At 45.8% G+C, this 16,989-nt stretch overlaps 1 protein-coding gene across 3 annotated transcripts in view; it reads right to left on the minus strand.

Moving 5' to 3' along the window:
• Positions 1–224: 224 nt before the first annotated feature.
• The window catches only part of GGA3 (golgi associated, gamma adaptin ear containing, ARF binding protein 3), a 31,921-nt gene continuing 15,156 nt past the window's right edge, over positions 225–16,989 (minus strand). For all 3 annotated transcript variants that reach the window (XM_048817610.2, XM_048817609.2, XM_048817613.2), the window contains 10 exons: positions 15,933–16,070; positions 14,280–14,361; positions 13,619–13,735; positions 12,137–12,400; positions 11,293–11,360; positions 9,816–10,120; positions 8,808–9,076; positions 7,718–7,887; positions 5,718–5,828; positions 225–2,699 (listed from right to left, as the gene is read on the minus strand). In XM_048817610.2, coding sequence (XP_048673567.2) covers positions 2,589–2,699; positions 5,718–5,828; positions 7,718–7,887; positions 8,808–9,076; positions 9,816–10,120; positions 11,293–11,360; positions 12,137–12,400; positions 13,619–13,735; positions 14,280–14,361; positions 15,933–16,070 — 1,635 coding nt within the window. In that variant the 3' untranslated portion in view covers positions 225–2,588. The remainder of the gene's footprint in view (positions 2,700–5,717; positions 5,829–7,717; positions 7,888–8,807; positions 9,077–9,815; positions 10,121–11,292; positions 11,361–12,136; positions 12,401–13,618; positions 13,736–14,279; positions 14,362–15,932; positions 16,071–16,989) is intronic.

The raw sequence follows: 16,989 nt of genomic DNA on the forward strand, positions 1-16,989 counted from the left end.
TACCTACATGGTTAGTCAAGTAGCTAAACGTGTAACATTTGCCTCTGATACCATTTCAGTTGTGTCATCTCTTGTAACTAGAACTGAATTTGAATAGCCCACCTTTCAAACCTGATGGATGTAGCAGACACCACCTCCTTGGGGTTGGTGGATTGAATCTCTTGGCTTCCACAAACGGCAACCTACTCCTTAGTTTGTCACAAAGTGTGGCACACAGAGCAAAGTAGGGAAAACAGTTTATTTAACATGCAGCAAAACAAATGCATTGGAGACATATTTACAATGACAGCTCAGTATGAAGCTGCAACCTCAACCTATGAACAAGTAACATTCATAAATAGTTTAATTTCCAAAGCTTGTACAATACTTTTCCCCGCAGTGAGACTATGGTACTTTGCCCTTTGACTGTACAGCATGGGCACTGCGGTGCCGTTAACAAGGAGGATGAAGCCATTCTGCAGAAAGCACTTGTGCTCTTCTGATTTCCTCACAGCCACCGTGAGAGTCACTTCTAGGCATCTAAAGCAGTGAAATCTGCTTCCTAACAATACATTACAGCACCTGGGCAGACTTAAAGAGCTAAGTGAAGCCCCTAAATGTATTGTCTACAATGCCAGTGAGGCCCACGTTGAAAGCAGAAAGACTGTTCCTTGCTCACCACCTCTTTCCATCAGTTTAAGAACACAGCTGCTGCTTTTTTTTTCAGGATCCAGGAGCATCTTCCACTCAAAGACAAGTGAGGAGGCCACACGCCTTGGTCCTGAGTGCCAAACCAGCGCTGACATTCAGCAAGCTGAGTTTGGATTTTTACTTCTACACTTACCTTTCAAGGGCTAGTGCCCCCTTCGCATCAGGGCGTCTGCTGTGTCTTTCACGTCTCCTTGTGGTTCGTATTTCTCACTACTCTGAAGAAAAACATGGAGCCACAGTGGAAAGTATAAGATGGCTAGAAAGAATTCCGAGCTCTACTTACAGTAATGTGTTTTATAACCTCCACTAAATCCAGCAGCACTTCCTCATTTTAGCTTTATTCTTATAAGAGGCTGGAGTATCTTCCTGCTGTACTGAGTCTGGACAGTCAGGCTGACTATTCCCTTCACCATTTAAGAGCTGTTTGCCTGTACCTTGCACTGCTAGAAATACTTTGTCTAGTGTAATTAAGTTTCCATACAGCCACCCCACATGGTGTCTTCACAGGAGTGTAAGGTTACAGACTTAAAACAGGAAAAAAATGCTTCTTTAAAACAATTTGCTAAAAGGTCACTGAAGGATTGTGCAGGTTTTAAATTAAGAGTGGCGGGGGGGAGAGACTGCTGGAATCAAACTTTCAGTGTATTGAACTACGTCTCCTAGGTCATGTAGATAGCGGGCTCACTCGGCTGAGCCCCATGATTTAAAAATACAGTTGGTTTCCCCGTGTGGAGACAATTGCACTGAGCCACTTAATACTGGGAACAAATAAAATAGGGTTCTAAACCCAGCAGTGCACCATCACAGCCTCGTGGATTCTGCCTTACTTTCGTCACTTATCATTAGATGTCCTCCAGCTCTACTATTTACATCTTGTATTCCTAGTCTTTTTGAGAGAACACACTATTCAACTTTAACAATAATACCGCCTGCACAAGGGAAACTGAGAGGCTTTTCTCCGTACCCCTGGTCCAGCCTCTGCACCTGATTAGTGGTTGCACTGAGGCTGCTGCACTGTAGTTGCCATCCTTTATCAGTGTAACCTGTGCTGTCCACTCAGTCAAAGACAACTGGAGCCCTTTGGCCCTGTTGGTTTTACCTCCTCGCTACACACATTTCCTCTCCCCCATACTATGGAATGTGATGAAGGCAGAAGAATATTCAGTACAGGCATGTGAGTACAAAAATTAGCACAAGCTGCCTGGAAGACAGACAGTGCAGAGGCAGCTGGAAGTATAAAATAAAAGAAAGCAACTGAAGAGAGTGTCACACAATGCACAATTACTGTCTGAACAGGCAGCACTGGCTTAGGCTGGCCCTTGGAGAGGAGAACAGAGGGGGCAAGAAGTGTCATTTTACTGTAAAAAAACCCTCCCATCTTGGAGCCAATGGTTACTGCACAGCATGCCTAGAAGGTTCAGTTCTGGTGTCAAGGAGACAATAGCCTTAGGGCAGGCACAGACATTAGGGCTCTGCACCAAGGAAACTCGGGATGGCATCATAACCCTACCAGCCTGTAGGCATCTCTGCACAACAGCAAGGGAGGAAGCCAACCAGTCCCCTTCTGGCTACAGGTCTCCCTTCCAGAACACCATAATTTCAAGTTTAATAACAAAGTGGAAGATAGAACCAGATTCACCCAGAGGCCAAGATAAAGCAGCCAGCAAAGCCTCTCTCTGGCTGCCACTCAGTTCATTCTTGGCATAGATGCCCCGGGCCCACTTCAACCCGAGGTAAAACATTCCAGACTAAAGCTACAAGCGAAGTGGTCAGGACATGTAAACAAAGCTAAACATCACCAGTGGATAGCATGTGTGCCCCTTCCACGCCACATTCATTTCAGTCCCTTTGGGATCATTGCCTGGTCCTCTCATGGAGACTGTGGCAGACTCGCTGGGTCATAGATTACCCCATTGATCTACTGGGGGAAACTGATCCACTTCCCCAACTTCTGTGCTGGGTTGGTCTCCCAAAGTGAAAGTCAGTCTGTACCTCAGCCTCACCTTCTCCTGCAAGGAAGAAGAAAAACAAGATGTTAAAGTAGCAGCCTGCCTTGGAGCAGGAAGGCCATGATATCAGTAGCAGCAGGAGAACAATGGTAGTGCTTCCAAATGACACACTTCTCTGTAATAACATTTTAGAGCCCACAACAGCTCTGTCTGGACACACCATATGGGGTAAGGGGCCAGCATATGTTAATGGAGCATTTCTGGATACTTAATAAGGCTGATTTATTTATTCTTTAGTTTGTAAATATGAGAGATCCATCTCTTGGAGTGAAACAGCAGAAGAAAAGCACTTACATTGCAATACAGATTCATTGTATACACTGACCAGCATTCGTAGTTCAGCTGCTTCCCAGTGATCCTACTGAACACATGCTTTAGTAGTGCTAAAAGAGTATGAAGCTTCAAAACAAAACTATACTGCAGGATGTAGAGGAAGGATAAAACCTGACAGATTCCTATTCCTTAGAGAATGACCCGGGGAAAAAGAAATCTGCCTTCCCCTGGTTACATGGCTTTTCTAGATATTCCACAAAGTGAGTTTATAGAAATCCAACAAAACCCCATTATCTTTGTACCTTGGGATCCAACACTTTTTAACTGATGCTGTAAATGCCACTTTTACCATAATCTTCAAAAATAGTAAGTAGCAAATGTCCAGGTTATCTGAAAAATCAAAAGACTACTTGAGTTCAGACTCTGAACTTTATATACTCTAGCAATGTAGGGCTGGAAGGGGCCTCAAGAGCTCATTGAATCCAGCATCCTGTACTGAGGAAGGACCTAGTAAACCTAGACCATCCCTGAGAGGTGTTTCTTCCAACCTGTTCTTAAAAACCTCCATTGATGGGGATTTCACTGCTTAGAAGCCTATTCCAGGACTTAACTACCCTTACAGTTAGAAAATTTTTCCTAATATCTGACGTAAATCTCTTACTGCAGATTAAGCCCATTACTTCTTGCCCTACCTTCAGTGGACATGGAGAACATTTGATCACTGTCCTCTTTATAACAGCCCTTAACACATTTGAATACTGTTATCAGGCCCCGCCTCTGTTTTCTTGTCTCAAGACTAAGCATGCCCAGTTTTTTAACGCTTCCTCATAGATTGGCTTTTCTAAATTTTTCATCATTTTATTGTTCTCCTTCGGATTCTTTCCAATTTGTCCACATCTTTCCTGAAGTGTGGCACCCAGAACTGGATGCAGTACTCCAGCTGAGGTCTCACCACTGCCGAGTCGAGAGAAAAAATTACCTTCTGTGTCTTACATACAACAGTCCTGTTCATGTACCCCAGAAAAATAGCAGCTTTTTTTCCACAACGGCATCACATTGTTGGCTCCTATTCAAAATGTGATCCACTATAACCCCCAGATCCTTTTCAGCAGTGCTACCACCTAGCCAGTTATTCCCCATTTTGTAGCTGTGCGTTTGATTTTTGCTTCTTAAGTGTAGTACTTTGCACTTGTCTTTATTTAATTTAATCTTGTTCATTTCAGACAAACTCTCTCAATTTGTCAAGATCGTTTTGAATTCTAAGCCTGTCCTCCAAAGTACTGGCAACCCCTTCCAGTTTTGTGTCATCTGCAAATTTTATAAGCATACTCTCCACTCCATTATCCAAGTTATTAATGAAAATATTGAATAGTAATGGACCCAGAACTGACCCTCGGGGACCCCATATGTGTCCCCTCCCCAGTTTGACAGCGAACCATTAATAACTACTATTTGAGTATGGTCTTTCAAGCAGTTGTGCACCCACCTCACAGTAATTTAATCTAGACCACATTTCCCTAGCTTGCTCATGAGAATGTCATGTGGGACTGTGTCAAAAGCCTTACTAAAATTAAGATATACCATGACTAATGCTTCTCCTGCATGCACTAGGCCAGTAACCCTGTCAAAGAAGGAAATTAGGTTGGTTTGGTCTGATTTGTTCTTGACAAATCCATGCTGGCTATTCCTTATAACCCTATTACCTTCTTGGTAATTACAATCTGATTGTTTAATAATTTGTTCCAGTACCTTTCCAAGGATCAAATTTAGGTTGACTGGTCTATAATTCCCTGGGGCCTTTTTGTTCCCCTTTCTAAAGGTATTATGTTCGCCCTTCTCCAGTCCTCTGAGTCCTCACCCTTCTTCCATGAGTTCTCAAAGATAATCACTAATGGCTCCAAAATTGCTTCAGCTGGTTCCTTAAGAGCTCTAGAATACATTTCATAAGGCCCTGCTGACTTGAATATATCTAACTTCTCTAAATATTCGTTAACCTATTATTTCCCTACTGTGGCTTGTGTTCCTTCCCCCTTGTTAATATTAGTTGTGTTGAGTATCTGATTTTGGAACATCTTATTCAAATAGATAGCACACAACTGGGATAGCAAGGTGCTCCAGGTAAATATGATAGCTGAATGCTTCTAGTATGATGATCAGAAGAGAGGGGGTTAACTATGTTATTTAAGTGGTCATAATTAAACTTCAGTTAATATCGCAAAGGTACAGGGGAGAAGGACCTTTCTAGGTGCTATTAGGTCAACTTAGTCTGGCTACAAACTCAATAAAGCAATAATATTTCTATTATACCCGATCACTTCTTACAATTCATGTCACCCTGTAAACTATCACCATATATAGTCACGTGAATGTTATCCCATAAGGGGTGAGGGAAGAGTCCCTGGTGGAGCCCTAACTGTTCCTTGCCACTGAAGTGTTAACATTATGGGGAATTGTACAGGAACTGATCTAGAAGGATTGCTGTGTAGTGAGGCAAAAGCACAGTCCATCTCTCCCTCCCCTGACTCTCTTTCCCTGGGGTGACATACTGCTAATATACCAACATGCTCCTCCGCGATGATTAATCTCACTCTGCCTCAAGACAGCACTCCAGGGTAATTCCTCTTTGGGGACAGACAATCACGCTTGTACAAATATTTAGTCTAAACCCACATGGAATTTGATCCTCATCAGATTCGTAAAACAACAAGAGAAGTCACTTTTGCTGAAGTTTTGAGCCCCTCTCACCTTCACAGGGTTTGCCAGCAGCATGACTTGGGTGATGGCAGCGGGTGCCTGGATGGGGTTGAATGGAGAAAGTTCTGTACCCGAGGGTGGCTGCAACTTCACTTTCATGGACTGCAAATGTGAAACAAAAGGAACCCTCAGGTACCATGACCTGCACTGGGGTAACAAAGGGTTTACGCACAGGCTGCACACCCAAGCTGTGTACATGAGCAAGTGTTCATTTGGGAGGAGCAGGGGACACAGATAAGCCTGGTCTATACTAAGCATATAGTCATAGGCACATACTAAAATAAATCAACACGGAGATAATGCACTGGCTGGGAAAACCATGACAGCACCTTTCTAGCACAGCGGTGTCCTTGGAAAGATTTTAATACAGATTCCCTAGCCCAGTGGTTTTCAAACTGGGTTGCGGAATGTGAGGCACTGGGTCGTGGTGGCTCTGGTCAGCACCACCAACCGGGCCATTCAAAGTCCCGTCGGCGGTGCTGCCTGGCTAAGGGAGGCTAGTCCCTACCTGTTCTGACACCACGCTGTGCCCCAGAAGCAGACAGCAGCAGGTCCGGCTCCTAGGCGGGAGGGAGGCCACGGGGCTTCCCATGCTGCTCCCACCCCGAACACCAGCTCCGCACTCCCATTGGCCAGAAACTGGCCAATGGGAGGTAGGGGGCGGTGCCTGCGGGCGAGAGCGCCTCTGCCTAGGTGCTGGACCTGCTGCTGGCCTTTTCCGGGGTGCAGCACGGTCTGTGGTGCCAGCACAGGCAGGAAGCCTGCCTTAGCACCCCCGCTGCGCTGCTGATGGGGAGCCGCCTGAGGTAAGCCCCAACCCCACGCCACCCCAAACCCCTCATCCCCGGCCCCAGCCCAAAGCCTGCACCCCCAGTCCAGAGACCTGACCCCCTCCTGCACCCTGACCCCCTGCCCCAGCCCTGAGCCCTCCCAAACCAAAGCCCCCTCATGCACCCCAAACCCATCCCCAGCCCCATCCCACAGCTCTCAGCCGCGTGCCCCAATCCTGAGCCCCTCCCACACCCAAAACCCCTCATCCCCAGCTCTGCTGGGTCACGGGCATCAACAATTTTCTTCAACTGGATCGCCAGAAAAAAAGTTTCAAAACCACTGCCTTAGCCAATGCAGACAGAATACAACCAAGCTCCGAGCTGATGTTCAAACACTATAATCAGGCATCCAAAACTAGAGAGGGCAAAAATCAAAAGCTCACATTGAAACCTCTCCCAGGGCACAGCGCAAAATAATATTAGCCCCTGAAATTGTCTCGTTTTTGTCTCTTCCCCTTTCTAAAAACATGACCAGGAGCTACTTCCACTGGGGCTCTATGTCTTTCAATCCCCTTCTGTAAACTGGACACCCCCCCCCCCCACCCATTTGTTTTGTGTCTGCATTTTAGAAGCCAGCTTTCCTATTCTGTTGAACGACACTCTCTGACGTTGGTGGAGGAGGGATTTCAGAACATGGGATCATTGCCCCAATGTGATCAGAAAAGACAAGAGGAAAAGCCTTGTTAGATCTTCTAGTTCAATCCTGGCCAGGACAGGATTATTCCCCATTGTATATTTTCTGGTCGAATGTCCAGTTTAGTTTTAAATGTCCCTTTCAATGGGGTTTAAACCCACCATTTGGGAGTTTATTCCATTTGTTGATCGTGCTGTCAGGAAGCTGAGGCTTTAACCCAGTTACAGGGACATGGGTAGCTCTCAGCTACACCACAACTGTTGGCCAAGTTTTAACAGGATCCCTGATGCTGCTATGAGCTGACCTTACCCTGCAGGGGGTACATGCTCCCTACCAGCAGTATCTGTTGCTGTATGTTACTTAGGATACACAGAGACCGTCTCTCCTCTCTTCTAGGGCTCTTTGGAAGCAGAAAGAGTAGAGGCCCAAGAAAAGCTAGTATTGTAATGTCATGTCTGAGTCCCAGAGCTCACACCCATTGTGTCGAAGTATGATCCCAATCTATCTTTGAGTCTGTGTCTCCCTACCTTTGGTACTGCAGCCTGCAGTACAATGTTCTTCACAGGAAGAGGTGCTGTGTTTAACATGGACACCACCACAACCAGCACGTCTGACCTCCCCGGTGGGCACTCCTTGGCAAAGTGTAAGAGGATCCTGAACCCGTTCTTATCGTAGGCTGTCACTGGAAGAGCACGGCCTGGGGACGGAGGGAAGGGGAAGAGAAACACAAGACTATATATGTGGTAGGAAAAGCAAAACGTTTTGTGCTCTGAATGCAACAGAGCTGACAGAACAACCGACTTTATCCAAAGTCCAATCGCCTGTTCATCAGCACAGACACCCTGCATGTCGCTTTCCTGCTTAGCCAGGGCTGGACTGGGCTTTAACATAGCCCGATGGTTTTTAGGTAAAACACAGTGGAGGTGTGTAATGGCAGTAGCACAGGCAAGAAGCATAGTGGGGTGTGTGTCAAGATGACAGCACTGCTACACAGTAGGGACCCTGGCTCAAAGCTAACCACGGTTTGCAGTATCAAGAGTGAGGCTCTTAGCACCTGGGTTGAGTGGCACGTTGCAGTGTGTTGTTTCAGAGCACTCCAGCGCTGTAAGTGGCAGCACAATCTCAGAGGCAACTGTCGGCTCTATTGTACGCATACGGCAGTATACTGAGAACACAGGCAGGGGATTCCAAGGAGAAACAGTAGTTTCAAATTAAGGGACTTAAAAACCTCTTGATTCTCTTGCTGGTTGGAAGGAGTTGGCCATAAAACCCTGGCCTGAGACCCTACAAACTTTTGCACATATTGTATTGTGGGCAGGACAGGACCACGTGAAAGAAAGTCCATTCCATGCTTAGCTGCCAACAGCCCCATCCTTGGGAACCAGAAAGCTACAACCAGAACTGGTTGCATAGCCTCCCTAAATGCGGTCTGTGCTGAGGGCTGGATTCTGCTCTCAGTTCCATCCCTGCAATCCCACAGACATGCTTCAGTGTTATCTGGGTGCTACAGAGAGAATTTGGCCCTATACCGCTAACTGACAACGTCTGAGAGTTAGAGTATTGGAACAGCAACAGTCCAGGATTGGGAGCAGGCTGAAAAGGGTCTGAGATACTTACTGGGTTTAATGGATTCCAGTGGAACATGGACATTGGCCAAAGAAGCATCAGGCCCTTTCAGAGGGCTGCCCTGCTGTTGGAATGAAGCTGGCTGGTATAGAGGGCTTCCTGAACCTGCCGTGCAGATGCTTGGAAAAGGAATAGTAGGGGCCACTGGAGCAGCAACTGGCAATCCTGTGGTGGATATTAAAGGGGCAGAGGTGACAGTGGCTGGCAAGGTAACCCCAGGGTGGAATACTGAGGACGCTGACTTCACTTGGGCTGAAGGCCTAGGAGGGAGACAAAAACAGAAGTGGCAAATTAAGAACTATATTGGCTAGCGGAAGTGGCAGTGACAGCACTGAGCGTGAAGCAGGCTTTCACTCCATCTCCCGCACTACCAGAGACAATGGCAAATCACTAGAGTGAAACCAGGGGCCTGCAATTATACCCTCGTGTCGTGACACTGTAAAGTCTTCTGTGTTGAGCAGTGTTGGGCTGGGTGAACATTACGCAATGTTTCAGGGAGTGGTGGTGATTTGGGAGGTGTCACTCCTCTCCAAATCAGCAATGAGCCAGTGCCTCAGCATTGTGCTGGGACCCAATACTGCTGGAAGATGAGATGAAAACAAGGGTCCTGGTCACTTACGGTCATTTAAGGATCTCAGGGCACTTTTCACAAGAGTAGGCCCTGTTAGCCCCAGTGTTCTGGTCAACTTACCAATCTGCCTACCTAAACCATTGTGTAGTGTAGCTGTGCAGTGCAAAGCAGATGCTGTGCTTCACCACTGAGATGGCTGCATTTCAGTGGTGGGTCAGTGACCTTTGGGTATAATTTGTATATCAGTTTGTAAAGTGCTTGAGATCCTTCAAGAGGAGAGATGCTAAATAAATGTAAGACCATCACTATCCAACAGTAAACTTCCATCAAACTAGAGCGAGAAACAGGACATCCTTATTGCCAACCTGACAGCTATAGCAAGGATAACTTTCAAACGGGAGAGAGGAAGCAAAATCCAGGACTTTTACCCTTTGACCTCTTCAAGAAGATGTCCCAGTGCATCCATCTTATGCAAAGCACTGTCTCCCACGGCTGAACTGAGGTACTGAACTGGCATAGTCTTTGGCGGGCCCAGAGGGGCTGCTGGTCCAGCAGAGAACAAGAACGGGGCTGTATTAGGTGCAGGGATATGAGAGGCTGTGAAAGTGGAAGACAGAGGCGCTGATGTTCCACACACAGACTGTGATGTGTGATGAAGAAGAGGGTTCACTGCAGTATTGCAGCTGACAGTCACCAGCTTCGGACTAAAGAAGTCAAGGTCCATTTGGTCATTCTGCAACAGAGGGGACAGGTGCATGCTATTAATTCCTGCCATGCCTTAGATACCATGGTAACTCATTGATATAGGCCTTACCCATTAGGACATGAAGGGGGAGGAAGCAAGCAGAAGAATATGTTGCATCTGTTGGACTACATCCAATTTGTAGTTTACTTGACAGCATATGGTGCTGTGCTCGACTGGATACTACTAGTGGAAAGGAGCTAAGTGGGGAGGAGTCAGAAGTTGAGGTGGCCATGTTTATTATGGGCATTTGGATGGGGATTCCTAAGGGCAGTATCCTAACAGAGCAGAGAAACTTACAATAGCCTACTCCTGGGGGAATTCTGTGCCACTGTGCATGCGCAGAAATGATGTTCCCCGCAGATTTCTTTGCTTTCATGCAGAAAAATGACTTTCTGACAGGGAAGCAAAGGGAAGCCACAAGAGCGGTCATCCAACCCTCCCCAGCAGTATGTTTTGGGTGCCCAGGGCAGCTAGCAGAGTGGTAAATCGCAGGGGGCAGGACTGGGGAAGACCTGGCTGGTGGCTCCTACCTTGCACTGAGCTCAGCTACTAGTCCTGGCTGTGCTGGGGAGGACGGGACTTGCAGAATTTTAAAATATTGTATGCAGAATTTTTATTTTTTTGGCACGGAATTTTTAATTTTTTGGCGCAGAATGCCCTCAGGAGTAAATAGCCAGAGCAGAGGGGAGAGAAGATGGACAGTACATTTCAGCGTAGCAACAACTGAAGGGTGCTAACTGTTCATTCAGCAGTCCCAGTCTCCTGGGACGATGGACTCTGCCTTTGGCCTCCGAGTGTATTCAGTCCAGAATACAGCTATTCCCTTGCAAACTGGGTGCATCCCTTGTGTTTCTATTCAGTCTAGACTTACCGACATCCTCCCCATGTGAAAGGGTAGCTTTTGTATCAAGGTTTGTTAAGATACCAAAAAGCAGCACATACAAAGAAGGAAAGTGAAAGCAGAGATATCTTCTCTGTACTGGTTCAGATATCCCAGTTACACAAGGCCAGAGGCAAGACACAGGCCTTCACGTCTGGAAGTTATCATCTCTGGCCTGCGTGTGAGCACTCCCACAGGATATGGTAAAAGCATACATCGAGAGTGCTCAGAGATCTCCCACAATGACAGTCTTTCTGTCAATAAATCCCTCTCTTCGTACCTGGAACATATTCCACTGGTTGTTTTCCGTCGACTCTTTCACTGTACTGGGGGCTGGGTCATTCAGGCCTGAATGCAGAAGAAAAGATTTGGATACTGGAGTAAAATTGCAAAAATTCTCAACATTAAAGTCAAGAGGCAATAAGAAGGGGAGCTCGACGGCTAGTTTTTCTAACCCTCTCCCACCTCCTATAGGGTGTTTCACCACTGTGGTAAAACTACTCAGTTCAACTCTACAGTTTGAAAGCTTCATTAAAGAGACATGCACATTCCGTGTCAATGATCAGCCACAGGCTCAATGATCTAATGCAGGTATGTCCTGCACACACAGGCAACCTTCTCCATGCAGCACTTCCAATGTTCCTGTTTCCTGACCTGTAGCATCCTCTGTTATTCAGTATCAGAGTCCCAAAGGCAAGTACTGTGCAGGCTGCTGTATGCAGATTTGCTAATGCACTTTTCTTCTAACCATAGCACCCACTGCTATTTCAGTCCTGAAACTTGTAACCAAGTGTGGTGGTGGTTTTCTGATGTCGACAAGCACCCGTAGAGATTAGACTGGGATTACAACAAAGTCACTGCATTTGTGACCTACCCCTATTTCAGGAAGAGTCTCCAGAGGTTTTAACTCTAGCCTACTGCCAAATTCCCATTCACAGGGCCACTCTGTGGAGGGAGCTTCTTAGGTGTCCAGTGGATGATGACATCCAAAACAAACCAGAATAAGAAACCACAGAATTGGCAATCTATGGCTAGTACACTGTTCTCTGCAGCCCAGCTCAAGAACCAGGCTCCATGATAAAACCCTTTCCTCAGAACATACCCTAGCCACACCAGCCTCTTACCTAAACACAGCAGCTCCTCATCCAGCAAGAAGAGGGAACTGGCCATGCTGCTCTGATGAGTCAGAGGAGCTTCTGCTTGGCTGGAGGACCGGCTCCGCGAGTGACCAAACTTTTGAGGAGGAGGTGGGAGGATGGGGATTTCTGATGAAGCTTGTGTCGGCACTAGTGTTAGTGTTGCAGGTGGCATTGGTGGTGGCGGGGTGCTGGAGATGTCCATGCCAGCGAGGTCAATGAGCGCACTGAGATTACTGGTGGGATCGCTCCCTGCAGAGATGGGGAGAAAAATTATAAGAGGGACTGCAGTCAGCTGGAGCAAAGGCTCTGAACAATGTGAAGGCAATAGCCAGGGCAAAGTTATCAGAGAGATGCTCTGGGTAAGGGGGTTTCTCTTTTAATCAGAATTTTGGACTCGTCAGAAGAAAGGAAACCTAGATACTTTCCACTGGAGGATTTGCTGTTACACTGCTACTGAGCTGGACACTGTATAGTTAGGAAACTTCTGTACAAAAAGAGGAGCCCAATCCAGCCACTGCTCTCTCCACTGCATGTACTATGTGTAGTGTAGTTGGCAATCCTTTCCATGCCTGCTTAGCTCTGGCTAGAACTTGGGAGACCCAGTGTGGTGACAATAGGCAGCACAGGTTGCACTCAGTCAAGGTGTTACTAGTGAGCCAAAAAGAACTACGGGCTTTCTCTGTGTCCAGAGTCCCCTTCAAGTTCATCACAAGCAAATCCTCACTCTTCCCTGTGACAAGGGACACCATTCTGTACAACGATCATTTCCCTCATGTTTTTCATCCAAGAATCTTAAGAGTGTTTTCCAAACAATAATTATGCCTTATGGCACCCCAGAGAAGTGGCTATTGTTAGTCCCATTTTCCTGATGGGGAAACTGAGGCAGATAGTGGCAGCATAAGGGACTTGCCTAAATTCACAAACTGAGTTGCTAGCAGAGCCAGAAACAGAACCCACATCCCTCGACTCCTAGGCCCTGCTCCAATCCCTTAGATAATGCTCCCAACCTTACATTTAAGCACAGAGAACAAGATAAACAATAAATGTATGTTAACTTCTCCCCTGATGGTATTTAACCCTTCAGGTGGGGCCAGGACGGTTGAATAATCTAACTAAAAGGTTGCATTCCACATCAGCTGTTAGTAATCCAGACAGGAAAGCCAAGGTCACATGCAGGTCTGCTTAGTCAGAACGTCACAAGTCATAAAGTTTCATTATTAAAAAGCCAGCAGTGCAAATGGCAGAGCCTCCCAAGTCAAAGCATTGTCACCGGTGGCTAGAATTATAAACTCATCCGTGTGTCCATCATGGCTGCTGTTTGGGAGCTGATTTGTCATTCCTACCTGGGCAGATTTTAGCCCAAACAGCTGATAATACTGTCCTTTACTGCAATTAATTGGACACCCTTCACAAGAGGAAATTCAAAATGACAGGATTCAAAACCGAACCAAACAGATGGCTACTCACCTTCTGTTGCAGACAGTGTTGGGATATCCACTTCACCATTGATGACTTGACCCTCGATTATTTTTTTATAGGAATTTATTACCCAGGATAAATTGTCACTGGCCTGCAGAATTTCCCCTAGATGTGGGAGAGAGGCAAAAACTCCAGTAGAGATTTCAGTCACTTTGCTCTCTCTACTGCTTTGGATGCTCAATAATCATCATCAACAACCACCCATTATTTAGACTGCAAGTTCTTCAGGGCAGGGGCTGTCTGTGCAGCACCTCACACAATGGGGCCCCATTCTCAGCTGGCCCTGAGGCACTGTCGTAATAAATAATAACAACTCAGTGATTAGCTCCCATAGGGACATCTCCCCTCCTCTAAGAGCCGTATGCCCCCTACCTTGTGTTCACTGAGATCGTTTCCCACACAGCCTCCCTCCCTACCAATTCTTACTGCCAGGGCCCTGCTCTAATTTAGATTGTAAGCTTTAAGGGCCTTGGGTTTTTATCTGCCTGTTAGAGGCCACTCACATCCATGGAAGCATGGAAAGAAGTAATGTAACATTAATAGCCCCCTTGCTGTACCCCTGCACAGTTACTGGCCACACCAGCCTGGCTGCAAACTCCTCCTTAAGCCACATACCCTTCCCACCAAAAAGGGGAGATGGTTGTTTTACCCAAACTGCTGTCGTTATCTTCTGTTTCACTGGCCAGTTTGAATAACATCCGTCTTTTGGTTTCACACCTTTCGTAGAGCTCCTGGGAAGAGAGATCAGGAGAAAGCATCTTATTAGCCAAAAACCATCGACAGCAACAAACCCTGCTCTTGCAGTCAGCATGAAATGATTCATCCGCATGGAAGTCCCAGTATGAAGGGAGACCCAGAGTCTTTTCTTGATGCGAGTGCTGGTCCAACTAGGTGTCCAAATTCCCCTTTCCCAGTCCCATAGGGAGCTATTCACCATTTTAGCAGCATAAGGAGACCAAGTCCGATCTACATTCTCAGTATAATAAAGATGAATACCAGCCAGTGGCATGCTATGTACACAAGGCACACACTACATGCCCAACTAGTTGTGCATTGTCCCACTGGCAGATCGCAGGACTTTTCTGTCCAGCCCCCAAGGGGGATGCCATTTTGTAAAGCTTGCTGTACTTGGAAGGTCATGCTGAATGGAGGACACCATTTGGACCACATAAGGCATGCAAGTGAGTTGTTGCATGTCTTATTACAAATGTCATGGCCTGCCACTGATATCATCAGTCCTCCATGCTATTGGCATTTATACTTAATTCTCTTTGTACTCCACATGCTGGACTATTTTAATCATCATCTCTGCTACAGTAGCTCCTTAAGACCCCAAATGAGGATGGTGTCCCATTGTGCTAGGTGCTGTACACTCCCTGCCCCAAAGAGCCTACGATCTAATTGGAAGAACGGAAGTATGGTCATCCCCATTTTACAGGTGGGGAACTGGGCACAAGGAAACCACATGACTTACTCAAAGTCAGAGCTGGGAACTGAATCCAGATCTCTTTAGTCCCAGTCAGTGCCATAACCAAAATTCCTGTCTTCAGTCCAGGGAGTGGTCCATGAGCACACAGGTCACTACCTCCACTCTGGTGGAGATGGGTTCAAGGAAGGGCAAGTTTCTGAATTAGTTGTGGGGTTTTTTTACCATCACCTGAGGTGCTCATGTATGTATCATTTTTATTTTTTATATTATAGAGTGAAATTTGCATGTACAGCCACGGAGAACCCCTGGTGGATTAAAAATCTGTGTCTATTATAGAAATTAAACCAATCTTTACGGTCCTTTTCGATTATTATTTTCTTGGTGCTCTCTCCATTAAACACAGTGTCGACAAGCTCTTCCCCTGAAGGGAAGGAAACCTTTTTGTTTGGATCAAAGATTGTAAGTTTATTTGAATATGGTCCTTTGAGAGATGACTTTTTCCACCACAAGCAGCATGGCCAGTGGCACTGGGAATCAGAAAATGTGACTTCCTGATTCTGCCACTGACACACTGTGTGATCTCAACAAGTCATGGATTCTTGGTGTGCTCACTTTCGCCACCTGTAAACAGAGATAGCGCCTGCTTCTTTACAAGGAACTTTGAGTCCTTCAGCTGAAAAGTGTTAAGTACATAGTATTATCATCTCCAGCTGATTGTTCCCATAGATTGCTCTCAGCTCTGGTTGCTGCTCTTCATATCATTGACCACTTTGTTTTGCGTATTTGCAACTTTGTGCAAAGGTAAAGCTCCATAAAGTCTGGAAGAAGGAAATGCTGAAGGACTCCTATGCAGAGCGATGAGCTTGTACTCACCTTCATGAGCTCCTTATCAGCCTCCGACGAGTCCTCTTTGCTGTAGTGAAGCAGCATCTCATTCAGCAGCTTCACGTTGTTATTCACTTCCTCTAGAGTGTGCATGCGTTTTGTCACCTTCTGGATCCGAGCCTCATCCTTCAAGGTTTAAAACAAAAAGAGGAGAGTGAATCTTCCCACAAGATCTCAACAGCAGGAGCTCAGCTGTGAGTCGCATCAGATGAAATGCTGATGCGTATTTGAAATAGAGCTGGGCAGGAACTAGATTTTCTATTTTGCTGGAAATTCTGCAATTTCAAAAAAGCCTTCCATTCTGACACAGAACAAAACCAAAACAAATTCAAAACTTCTTGTGAAAGAAATTTAAAAACAAAATTGTTTAGGGTCAATTGAAATGTTTTGTTTCCATTTTGACTTTTTAAAATGTTATATTACACAACATAATATTTTTTAAAATTAAACAAAAAGGCATTTTGAAATAGAAAATCAAAACATTCCGTTCCGAAGAGTTAGAATTGGAATATTGGAATGCTCCATTCTGTTTTTTCCCTAAACAAAATTTTGTTGAAATCAACACGTTTCCGCAAAATGATTCACTTTCAACAAATTGGCATTTTCCATTCCAAAAACATTCCGTCAGAAAATTTCTAACCCATTCTAATTAGGCATGTATGCTGTCAAGGTTCCTTCCCCACTCTGAATACTAGGGTACAGATGTGGGGACCTGCATGAAAGACCCCCTAAGCTTATTCTTACCAGCTTAGATTAAAAACTTCCTCAAGGTACAAACTTTGCCTTGTCCTTGAACCCTATGCTGCCACCACCAAGCGTGTTAAACAAAGAACAGGGAAAGAGCCCACTTGGAGACGTCTTCCTCACAAAATATCCCCCCAAACCCTACACCCCCTTTCTTGGGGAAGGCTTGATAAAAATCCTCACCAATTTGCATAGGTGAACACAGACCCAAACCCTTGGCTCTTAAGAACAATGACAAAGCAATCAGGATCTTAAAAGAAGAATTTTAATTAAAGAAAAAGTAAAAGAATCACCTCTGTAA

Source organism: Caretta caretta, chromosome 14 (assembly GCF_965140235.1).
Source record: "Caretta caretta isolate rCarCar2 chromosome 14, rCarCar1.hap1, whole genome shotgun sequence".
In the NCBI taxonomy this organism is placed as follows: Eukaryota; Metazoa; Chordata; order Testudines; family Cheloniidae; genus Caretta; species Caretta caretta.